Source organism: Enoplosus armatus, chromosome 5, assembly GCF_043641665.1.
Source record: "Enoplosus armatus isolate fEnoArm2 chromosome 5, fEnoArm2.hap1, whole genome shotgun sequence".
Classification (NCBI taxonomy): Eukaryota; Metazoa; Chordata; class Actinopteri; order Centrarchiformes; family Enoplosidae; genus Enoplosus; species Enoplosus armatus.
Genome location: NC_092184.1, coordinates 23,423,305 through 23,435,659, shown reverse-complemented (window position 1 = coordinate 23,435,659; position 12,355 = coordinate 23,423,305). Strand labels below are relative to the sequence as shown.

The 12,355-nt window shown below is 45.8% G+C and overlaps 1 protein-coding gene across 1 annotated transcript in view; it reads left to right on the top strand.

The window, feature by feature from the left end:
• numbl (NUMB like endocytic adaptor protein) overlaps positions 1 to 8,830 on the top strand; it is a 50,769-nt gene extending 41,939 nt beyond the window's left edge. The window contains exons 4-9 of the mRNA XM_070906147.1: positions 132 to 206; positions 3,140 to 3,280; positions 4,368 to 4,575; positions 4,749 to 5,018; positions 7,357 to 7,542; positions 7,659 to 8,830. Coding sequence (XP_070762248.1) covers positions 132 to 206; positions 3,140 to 3,280; positions 4,368 to 4,575; positions 4,749 to 5,018; positions 7,357 to 7,542; positions 7,659 to 8,830 — 2,052 coding nt within the window. The remainder of the gene's footprint in view (positions 1 to 131; positions 207 to 3,139; positions 3,281 to 4,367; positions 4,576 to 4,748; positions 5,019 to 7,356; positions 7,543 to 7,658) is intronic.
• The last annotated feature ends 3,525 nt before the right edge of the window (positions 8,831 to 12,355 follow it).

The following is a 12,355-nucleotide window of genomic DNA, read 5'->3' as shown; positions in this document are numbered from 1 at the left end:
ACCTCTGCAAGAATGAAGGAACATCTGGTGAATGTGCAAATGATTGAAATACATTTACTGTGCAACTTGTTCACTTGCCTCTTAAGTTATACATTATTTACTTTATTACTGCTGCTTCTCTGTCTTTCCAGAGTGGGAAAAAGACAGTCAAGGCACTACTGTGGGTTTCAGCTGATGGACTCAGGGTGGTGGATGACAAAACTAAGGTAAGCAAACACATTATTGTGTGTGTGTGTGTGTGTGTGTGTGTGTGTGTGTGTGTGTGTGTGTGTGTGTGTGTGTGTGTGTTGTCTCCGTCTCCCTGTTTCATCCCCCCTCTGTCTTCCCTTTCTATCCACCTCATCACTCACTCAGAAACAAGGACAAAGAGGTGAAGGATGTGTCCTTCAGTCTTGTAACACCACACAGGTATTTTATCTATGTCTTCATTCTTAGCCTCGACAGCCAGGTAGAAGACAGAAAGTCTCTCTGACACACGTCCGTCTTTGCAGGATCTTCTTCCATTTCTATTCTCATATTCACTTAAGACACATTTTCCATCCTCAGACCACTAACAAAAGTCTCATTCTGTCCCAGTTTGATGACGCCACCTTAAGGCTGACAACAGAAGGATCCATGCAGCTACTGTGTCGATGCTCCCAGGCTAGTTTGGGCCTGTGTGTGTGTGTGTGTGTGCAGTTTCAGAGCTGACATATGTGACTCATGGTTTCTAGCTGAAGGTGCTTAGTGGGGGAGGGAAGATGGAGTAAACACAGACACACACACATGCACTTCAGGAGTGTCTGGTGGCGAGGGAGGCCTCCTACAGAGGGAGCGCAGCTCGCTGTGGCTCTATTGAAAGCAGAGGAGAATAAAAAGCAGCAGAGAATAGAGGAGAGAGCGAGCCCAGCGGAGCAGCCTCTTTCTCTCGCTCTCCTTTTTGCTTAGAGGCCACACACATGACCTCACCTCTCACAATCCCTCAGTCCCACTCCTCCTCTCTCCCTTCACTTTAATCTCCCTCCTACTTTTCCTATTATTAGAGGATAAGGCTGGCGATAGTCTATATTTTTCTTATTGTCAACAAATCCCAAAACCAACATTGAATTGATGCTTCCAACAAGTAGTTTCCTGGGTTGCCAAAGCCGGATATATCTTATTCCTCTGTGCCAAAAACTATTAAAAACACATCAGTGAGCCACACTGTCACACTGGCTGACATGTTCCTTCATTACCATGAACACACACACACTGTAGTTTACTTAATTTTGACTCAATCCCACACCGTCCTGCTGCTACAAATACTCATAGGACAGCAAATTTGTATTAGTCCGCAGGTGAAAATGCAGTATTTCTCCCTGTTTTGAGTAATGTTGTCTAAAGACTACAGTGCCCATCTGTTTGAGGAAATAATTTTGTGAGCTGTTTTGGTAGATTGACATCTTTAGTTAGAATGAATGAACTGCTACAGACAGAGAAGGGAAGTCAGAAAGTGATGAGACACAGACACATGTATTGTTGGTTTTGGTCTTTTCATAGGATACAATAGCAAAAAAACACATATTGGCTAAAGACAAGTAGTCTGAGTGACTTCCTCTTTTACCATCTTGTCTAAATACCGTTTTCCATTTCTCTGCAGCCTCACTGCTTCTGTAACGGTCGGTGCAAAAATGCCAAAATATCATCATATCATGTCATTTTTGATTGAAATCACATGAATTTCCAGCCACTGGTGGAGTAGCAAAGTAGCAAAGACTCAGATATGGATGAATATAGGGTGGGTTAAATTTTATCATCAAAACTTATTACTCCACTCATAACTTTTGTTCAGACAGTTGGTGCATTTTTAAGTGCATTGGAGAAATGCACTTTCTGTGAAAACAGCAGAACTATAATTCATCTATTGATCCATTTTCCACTTCAAGCAAGTTTGACGTCTGTTATATTCAAGAGATCTCATCAATGTTTTACAGTGTCCTCCTCGCCTTCTTTCTTTCAGTGCCTCTTCATCACCTTTTATCATCAGATCAGCCTCCATCTGTGAATCAGCAAGCACGCCTAATAACGCCCACACCACCATTATTCAAACATTTTCCCAGTGAATGCACTGTATATGTGTGCGCATTAGAGACGCAGCTCTGCATGACCTTCATAATGCGTCAATAGAAAGAAACCGTTTTTTTTGCGTGTGTTCGAGGCAGAGAGACTTGCATAGACGAGACGCTGAGTCACATGCTGCTTCCTTTCAGTGATGTTGGGTCGTGTCCTGAGTCACCTTTACCCACAAACACTTGCACTGTTCATCAAAAATGCACTTCAGAATCAGAAAGTCTCGGAAGAACACACCAGCACATACAGTATTATGTGTTTCCAGTAAGACAGAACATCTTACTGTCTCAGTGATGACGAAGCTCATACACTCTCTGCTCAGCCTTTCACTTCGGTACCAGCGTCCCCCTCCATTCACTAATTGGCCCACAATGAAAGGACCGTTATTCTTCCACCTCTTTCTCCGTCTTTTCCGTCTTTCCCCTCCTCGTCCTCCCTCTTCCTCTCCCCTCACTTTGTTTTCTGCGACACTGGAGGAGAGGGAGGAAGTGCGTGGATGAGTGTGCGAAACCCTCTTTCCCTTTCTTCCCTTTCTTCTCCCTCTCGCCTCTTGTTTTCCTTCTCTTTCTGTTTTTGGTGAGTCAAAGAGGTGAGCCGGGGGCCCCTTAATGTACACAGAGAAAGAGAAGGGCCCCTTTTAGTTTCCTCTATAGTGACTATAGACACAGAGACAGGCTGAATGACCCTTTTATAGACGGAAGGGCAAGTGGTGGAAACATCTCAGAGATGAAAAGAGGGTTCAGTGTCATTAGTCTGTAGTCACTTTCTATTCTGTCATTGGTGGGTGTGTAAATAGGTTGGAGTGAGAGGGGTTTCATGGGGTTAACTGAGGTTGAAAGCAGTGTCAGTCTACAAGCTGGTGTGCTCAGTGCTGAAGCTATACTTCCTGTCTGTCATCAGTTTAGCTGCTGTTAGAAAGACAAAACCATGTCAGATGTGATTTGATGCAACGACCTGCTGGAACAATTCGATTGACGTGACTACGTTGTGTGAGCTGTCAGATCTGATCCTCTCCGACCTCTCTGTCTCCTCTCCCCTGTTTCTCTCTCAGGACCTCATTGTGGACCAGACCATAGAGAAGGTTTCATTCTGCGCTCCCGATCGTAACTATGACAAGGCCTTCTCCTACATCTGCCGAGACGGCACTACCAGACGGTGGATGTGCCACTGCTTCATGGCTCTCAAAGACTCGGTGAGGGGGCAATTAACCTTCCATCTACCCCTCAGGGATTTTCTCTATACTGTATAAAGAGTCGAAGTTCAGAACTCACGGCTAGCCTCTGATCCACTAGCTTCTGTAACTCTCATTTCTTTCATCCGTCTGTCTGAAAAACAGCACATACAGAGGTTGAAACCTTAGTTAGAATATTAAACAACTCTCATGAAAATGTACCAGCGTTTCAATGAAAACACTCATAAGCTTCAGACCTATTTCATATGTTGAGCCCACACTAACATACAGTACAATCTGCCGCGTGTGTGTCATTTAGACGCATCAACCCACTCTGTGGCACCAGGCGCAGTTCTGGTAGGCAATTAAATACACAGGCAGCTGTTGCCGTTAGCATGGTTTCTAACCTCTGGTGTTTCCATTTGACTGACCTTGAGGATGAGGAGGTTGTAATGTAAAGACAACTGCAATAGAATCATTGCTGTCATGGTGCATTGTGGTTTCAATGCCATGGTGGTTTCATCAGCTTAGACCGTGAGTTGGATTATTAATGTGGACGGAAGAGAGCGCTGCACAGACCTGCGGGATTAGGAGAAGGGATTAGACAGAAGCCTGCGGAGTTAGCCTCCGTCCATGTCTGTCTGTCTCTGTTTCCACCACACTCTCCACATCTGCTCATCTTAAACTGGACTGTCTTTGCCATAGCAGTCAGGGCTGCCTATAAAGAGGGAAGAAAGGCCAGGGGGTGTTAAAGTAGGAAGTAATTGCAAAAGGCAGGCTGGAATTAGTCGCATTCAGTGTCACAGAGCATGAACTCATGTTGACGTTTGACGACAGAAGAGATTTGATAATTGCGCCCTCATCTGATCTTCACTGTGACAGCTGTGTTGTATGTGAATGTATGAACTTGATTTGAAAGTTGACATGAACAACAGTCACTCTTGTTGCATATAAACGCAAAGAATCTGCAGGGGAAAAAAACAGCCAATACAGCTGACAATGAAGACCTAATTCTGTTTCATGTCGGTCTGAAAAGGATCAATCCAGGTTAAGTGTAGATGACCTTCAAACTGCGTGTTATACTCCCTGTTTTGTTTTGCTCCGCCAGGGGGAGAGACTGAGCCATGCAGTTGGCTGTGCCTTTGCCGCCTGTCTGGAGAGGAAGCAGCGCAGGGAGAAGGAGTGCGGCGTGACGGCTTCCTTTGACGCCAGTCGCACCTCATTTGTGCGTGAGGGCTCCTTCCGCGCCAACTCTTCCTGCAGTCAACAGGGCAGCAGCAGCGAGCGAGATGACAAGCTGCAGGACAAGAAGAAAGGTAGGAGGACATTTCAAAGTGTCAGGTGTGTCTTTCAAGTACTGCTCATACAGTTGGAAATGTGACTTAATCCATAAAAAGTCAAGCACATACTGAGTCAACTCACGAGACAATCAATAAGCTCTGTACGGCAGTAATAGGTGTTGAACAGAAATGACCACTTCCTCCTCCAGACCAACCTTCTGCAATCCCAGCCCTCCCACCTGGCACTGCCTCCCCACCAGAAGGTGCGGCGTCCCCCATGGAGCGGCCAGAACCCGGCGGGCCTCACGCCATCCCTCGCCGCCACGCGCCCATCGAGCAGCTGGTCCGTCAAGGCTCGTTCCGGGGATTCCCGGCCCTCAGCCAGAAGAACTCGCCCTTCAAGAGGCAGCTGTCGCTCCGCCTCAACGACCTGCCATCCACACTACAACGCAAGACAGACTTCCAGGCCAAGAATCCTGGTGAGTTGAGGAGTTCTTGAAGATAGACGCACAGAAGTTAGACCTTCTGGCCCGACTAACTCCTGTTTACGAGGGTCAGAGGGTCCCAACCTTTTGCTGCTGTGACCTCTTTGCAGACACACTCAGCTGTTAATGAGGAAAAGAGTAAAAGAACTAGAGTTAATGCTTTTTTTATATTTTTACTTATAGGTGGGTGTTGCTGTTTTGTAAAGTATATGGTTCAGCCCCCCTCCTGACCCCATTCATTCTTATACAGTCTCTTAGAGGGAATGGCTTACATTGTGAGTGTGTGGTGGTGTCTGTATCTGCAGAGACCCTGCCCTCTGCCTGTATTTTCTTATTTAGCCGTTTTCAGGACGTTTTGGGCATCAACCTTTGGGCGGTGGGTGTGTAGCCCCCATCCAATAACAGCGCGCAGGGGGTAGCTACCAAGTGCCAGATCGTAAGCACGCATCCAAGAGGAAGCTACGAAAATGGCGGACAGTTTTGTGTTTACAAGCTGCAACATTACCACTCTACCACAAACAGAAAGTACACATGGGGACTCTGCGTTCCACTTTTGCAGATGTGAGCATTATTATATTTTCCATTTGGCATCACTGACCCCCTTATCGGAAGAGGTCTGAGCTATCACATTACAGAACAAACCTTCAGCAAAACAAAAGTGTTTTCATGCAGACAAGGTGTAATTCTTCAGTTTAATCCCAACGCTTGCCTTCTATTGAATGTGGGCCAAGATAAAAAGCAGTTATGTGAAGTGCTGTTATTATTGCTATTAGTGTCAGCGCTGATGGCTGGGCCTGTGAGGGCTCTTTTTACTAAGGACAATTAATAATAACTGACTTACCCCACACAGGTTGACGTATACACACACACACACACAGGAAGCACACACATAGACACACCCACTCGGTGTGGTGCCACAGGATCAGAGCGCTCAGTAGCAAGTCTGATTATAGTCATTAGGAGAGATGAGAGAGTTGACTGGGGGACCCCTCTGACTGGAATACTAAACCACAACATTCAACTCCCACTCTCACTCCAGTTCTCATATTCTTTCATTTCTGCATATGCAATGTGCACAGAGCTCTCTCTACCTTCCTCTATCACGTACGTCGCACAGATGCACACACTGAGCGGTAGCAGCCACTTCCACTGCCTCCCTGCTCCCTTGTGACTCTCTGAACAATGTGTGTATTGATTCGTGCGGTCAATCAGCTGTCCCGGTTAGCCTTCAGCAAGCCTTCTGCCAGCGCTCAAACCTGCCACCGCACTGAGAGAAACACATACAGACACACATGCGAAGTGCTTAGGGCGCTACTGAACTCTGTGGGACATTGACAGCAATAAGGAGAGAGGAGGATCACAGGGTCAGTTTGTGCAGAACAAAGCACAGCGAAATGTTTAATGGGAGACCTTACACATGCCTCCAGCGCCCTCTGCACCTGTAGCCACACAATGCACTCTGATGAGAGAGATATACATGCATTAAAAGAGTCACAGCACAAAGGTTTGGGGTTTGACCCACAATGGGCCCATCTGTGGTCAACATGTGTTCATTTACTTTACTTTAATCCCACTCCTCTATACATTCATTCTTCTGCATGTGGGTGTTATAAAACTTTACCACAACGTCAAAAATGTCATCAAACTCTTCTTTGTCAAGTGTTTGGAACAACTGCGCATGTAGAGCATGGACGGGGACAGGGTGAGGGAATAGAGGAAGAAACAAAAATCCTCTGTCTCTGAGGCCTTTTGTTGTGAAGGGAGGGACCAGGGGACAAGGAACAGGGAATTAGATATTATATCTATTTATATCCGCGGTCTGTGCAGGAGAGGTTTAAAGCCGTAGTCCAAACCAAAGTCAGACGGGAACATTACGCCGCCTAATCCCTCACTGGTCGGATCAGTTACTGTTGGTTTAAAAACTAGAAGATAAGCCAAATTCACCTCTGTCTGAGTCGTCCCATTGCACAAGAAATACAAGGCAATGACATAACAGGCTGAAATGCACATACGGTATGATGCTACATAAGATATGGTAGTTAAAGGTCCTGATTAGCACGATGCCATGTTTGTCTTGAAAATCTTGTGTTTTTGATGCTTTTTAGGTCAATGGTGGCCAGCATCAAAGTCTTCCTCTGCTCCAGTTTCTATGCTTTTGATGCTCGCTGGGTCTGTTTCACCAATGAATAAATATTTGTTCTCTTTTTGTTTGTTTGTCTCTCTACTCAATCCTGTCCTTCTCCCATTCCACCTCTTCTTTTCATTATCTTCCTTATCTCCATCGTCTTTCTCTCTTTTCCCGCCTCCCCTCTGCGTGTCCCTTTCTTGCTAGTACCAGAGATGGATATGGGGTTGCCAGGTGAGGGAGACAGTAGTATTAATGCCCTGTGTTGCCAGATCAACACCTCCTTCACCAACCCATCGGAAGAGCTCTTCTCCAACCCCTCTTTGTCTGCAAATGGCCCTCCAACCTGCACTGTGCCCCCTGTCCTGCCTCCACCACCTGCACCAATGCAGGGTAAGAAAGACTGCATCAGATCAATAGTAATATTGCACACTCTGAACTAAAGTCAGTGGTGTAGAAATTATTACACTAAACACGCTAAATCTAAATCCTTAACTTTATCCCTCTAGCTCCCTCTTCTTGGGTGCAGCCAGAGCTTCCACTCCACTCTCCTCCTCCGGTGTCCGTGGCGATGCAGATGCAGATGCAGATGCAGATGCAGAGTGGACACAGGCGCACACCCTCCGAGGCTGAGAGATGGCTGGAGGAGGTCTCCAAGGCTGTCAAGGCTCAACAGACCCCGCCCCCAGGCCCTACCATCCCCACCATCCCTGGACCACCCTCCATGTCAAGTCAGCAGATGTCCAGTCAGGCAGCCATATCAGCTGCCCCAGTTTCCACTGTCCCAATCTCCCTCGGCACCATGTCTAAACCTCTCATCTCAGGCCCCTCTGCTCTCTCATGTCAGGCCCCAATGCCCCTCCCACCCATGTCAATATCATCAGTTCCTCTAATACCAGGCCCTCCAGTGTCAGGCCCCCCTATGTCTCTACCTTCCATGTCCATTCCCACAATGTCAGGTCCGAGCATGTCTGGGGCCTCCATGATCCAGCCCTCCCTCCCTGGGCACCCAGGCTCCCTTCCAAGCTCCATGCAGCCCTTCCCCTTGGCTTTCGATGCCACTCCAGCCCCTGTGGGAATGTTTGCCAGCCAGCCTGTTCAACCGGCATTTGTGCCCATGCAGACCTACATGCCAGGCCTGGCCAGCAGTATGACCTATCCCAACGCCAGTGTGCCTGTGGTTGGCATCACACCATCACAAATGGTGGCTAACGTCTTCTGCACCGCTACAGGCTCATCTGGTGCGGGTGTAGCCATGGGCTCGGCTGGAGGAGGACCCAAAGTGGGGGCACTCGGAACAGTCGGGCAGCCCCATTCTTACGCTGGAGCACCTGCTGCAGTCGGGCACACTGGAGGGTTTTCCACACCGCCATTCTCTTCTACTCCGCCATTATCAACAGCCATTAATGGCCTCCCACTGCACAGCAGCGCCATGATGGACCTCCAGAATGGGACCTCCAACAGTGGTGGGAATGGTGGCAGCAGTAGCAGCTGGCCGCCAGAGGGCAGCCAGCTAACAGCTCCGGCACCCAGTGATCCCCAAGACGATGATCGTTTTGAGGCCAAGTGGGCAGCACTGGAGGCCAGACCTGCGACTCAGCAGCCTGGGAATAAGGCACCAGCTGCAGCAGCCAACCCATTTTCCAACAATCTTCAAAAGACTTTTGAGATTGAGCTTTAAGCCAGAGTTGGCCTCCCAAAGCTGTAGCTCTAGCCCTGGAGTTAACCAGCGGCATCCAGCGTCTCTGCTTAGAACGGGAAGCAGGTCCTTAAAGTTAGCCTAGCATCTGACCTGTGGCAGCCTAGCAACTTGCTAAAAGCTCTCATAGGAGTCAATGATCTTAATTGCTTTCTTTACACTCCCACAAGAGCTTTGGAGGAAGTTGGCAGATTGCTGGGCTGCCATTGGAGGATCAGGTCTCTAGCTCACTTGACTTAATGGACTGAAACCTTCCACTCCACCCGCTACCCACCACTCTTCCCTGCTTTCCTCTCTGGCTTTACTTTACCTGCTGCAAGTCCCTGGATGTACTGTAAGTGCCCCCCCCCGCCATGAGGACATTGTGGTGGTGGTGGTGGGGGGGCACAGCTCAGTGGTTTCTTTCTTTAAAAGGGGGCTCCACTCAGATGCATTCCAAACCCATGTAATGTTTTTGTTCTGGAGGAGATTTTGGTGGAGGATTTAGCGGATATGGCTCCATCACAAGACGTGCAGAGAAGCGGTTTGTTGACTGATGATCAGACTGATGCTGATCTTAGCCAAGCACCGCAAAAAGTTTGGATACCTGAAAGGACTAGCCAATGATGTAAGACCCAACCCTACCAACCCAAAAGGACTTACTGACTAATAGTAGAGATTTATGGCCAAAATTATTTTATTTATTGTATTTCATTTTATTTTAACAAGTTATATATACTTAAAAATCAAATTTTTAAAGCAGTGTTTCAGGAGTGTTGTTTTTCATCCCCTGTATTTATTTTTGTTGAACCATAAAGAGGAGGGAAACAGGTGTGATTGGGCAGTAGTCGAGGCAAAGCATTGTGGGAAACTGAGTCGTGTAACCGGAACCAAATAGCCAGAGCCGACAGTACAGCAGTGTGTAGTGCGACATGTGAGACAGTATAGTGTATATAGCGGCATGTTTCTTCCACTCTTTAGCCCTCACGTATATATGCTCCACTGCTGGTGAGGCCAGTTGAGTCAATATGGCTTCACTTTGGCTCTGTAGCCCATGTCTGTTGCTGAAGCCTACCTTCAAGGGTTACTGGGACATGAGGAATCACTTCAGGATATCCAGCACACAGACACTCCGGACAATACAGCACAGCAGTCCTCTGGACTCCATCTTCTCCAGGCAAACCCAAGGAACAACTCAGTGGAAACAAAAAAAAAACACTCTACAACACTGTGCAACTGGTTGAAAAAAGCGATGCACTACATTCCAACGTTCATAAATCCTTAAATGTGTTCAAACACAGGGTATAGTCTCATCACGTACAGTATGATTGTGTATTCACCTCGTTGTACTACTGCCTCAGTTGCAGTTGTACTGCACTCATGACAGATTTTGGCATTGATGATAAAAGGTGAAAAGAGAAGAGGAACATGAGCAGACAGACTGATGCGTGGGCAAATGAATGAACTGAGAGAAATAAAGAATATATTTCTGATTATTAAGAATTATTAAGGACATTTGATTTACAGGGAGAGAAAAGATAGAACAGCAGAAGAGTAGATTTCTAGAGGAAAGAAAGAAGGATGACCTGCACGTGAGAGACTGAAGGAGAGGATGGAGTTATACCTTTTAGAAAATGAGATGGAGGAAGTCTGAAGAGAGGAATATGAGATGAGATATGGAAAAGGAAATAAGAGTGTGAGTGTCTGAAAACATTGAGAACAAAGACACATTCATCACGAAGCCCGCAATCCGAGCACGGTCTGCAGTTTTCACATCTTTTTGTCTTGAGGTCAAGCCACCTACATTTCAGCATCATGTTCCTCAACTCCTAAACAAACACTTCTGATCATATTTAAAAAAAACAAACAAGTGTTGCTTATTATGTAACTGCAGTCTCATAAACAAGATTGTTTCTAAGTATGTGAAACTCCCTTATATAGTTAAAACTTCAATAATGTCGGCAAAGCTTTCTGTGTTTTAACTTGCAGTTTCTGGCTCAAGTCATGAAAGTTCAGGTCTGTTCAAGGAGATGCAACATTACAAAGTAGAAATGGTCTTCATAGCAGGGCTTTTCCACGTGGCGTGTCGCGAACAGGTGGCTTCTGTATGTTATATAAAAACTGTAATCTGACCTCCTGTTATGTTCCTTGAGAATTTAATTGTATGGACATGGCACTGATTAGGTTTCCTGCTAATTAACTCCCCACAGTTTAGTTAGCTTATTGGGTCTCTTCCTGTGGCAGCGATCCCGTCCGATAGGCTGCCTTCTCAGAGAACTTCAATTTATGTGCCACCGGCCTAATTTATACCACCTCGTCGGGTCCTCCCAGGGTTTTGTCCTTTGTTTTCAGAAGAATCGATATTTCTTCCCCACCAAACAAATCCAAGTCTCTCTGCCCTGCTCTCTCTACAAGACGCGACTGATTCACTCATGAAATCGATGCTTTTACTTCATTGAAAATATATTTTAGCCCTCGACTCTTGTTTGCACGCCCTCCAAATTATAAATGTAGGTTAATTGTGTTCAGCGTTAAAGCAAACTAAATGACCTCATAAACTTGATTGTAAAACCATAGTTTAGTGATGGTAACAAAGCAAACCAGTGGAATTTATTTTTAATCTTTATTTACAGAATTTTTGTATTTAAACCTACATATTTGTATTGTAATTACATTGTACAAAAGATAAATAAAGTAATATAATATTACTCCTGCTCATGTTTTGTAGGTGGTGGCTTTTTTTTCTTTTTCCCTTGTCTTTTCCATCCTTTTCTTTCCTTTCATGACCTTTTGATTCTTTCACTTTATCTCTCTATACTTTACACTCACCTTCACTTTTCATACTTTTCATTTCTGCCTCCCAGGCTGCTGTTTCTTGTTATTGATCTTACTCTTGTTACTTTTTGTTCTTTGTTTCCATCCGGCTGTTGAGTGAATTCAGGGCTCTAAAACATGCCGAAAGTTAAAAACTGTGACAATGCGTGGGAGCATTTCCATCACCTGGATTGAAGCATGTGTCTTTAAAACACAGTGGAAGGTTGGGAAAGCTAATTGGCTGAAAGTAATAGAGTTGCAAAGTGGGAGGAGCTATTTCGAGCACCTCTGGTTCTGGAAGTAAAAGTCCTGGGTTGGGTCTTGGGACTGGGTCGCTTATTTCTCGCCTCAAATGTGTTCAGAAACAGATTTTGGTGGACTGCTGTTAACGGCAAACCAGCGCCAGCGCATTGCATTGTGGGACACAGTACGCGTTTGTTGCAGAGATTTAGATGAGAAGATCGATACCATTCTCGTATCTGTCTGTCAGGCAGGAGACGGTTAGCTTAGCATGGAAACAGCTAGCCTGGCTCTGTTAACATTTGCCCAACAGCACTCCTAAAAATAACTTTATTAACATTATTAATTAATGCTGTATCTTTAAATTAACAAATGTTATATCTTATTTATTCAAGGGAAAAGGTTAGCACATAGCCCCCGTATAACAACAAATTGTTGTTTTTACACTTTTTTTTGTAGATATATAACATGTTA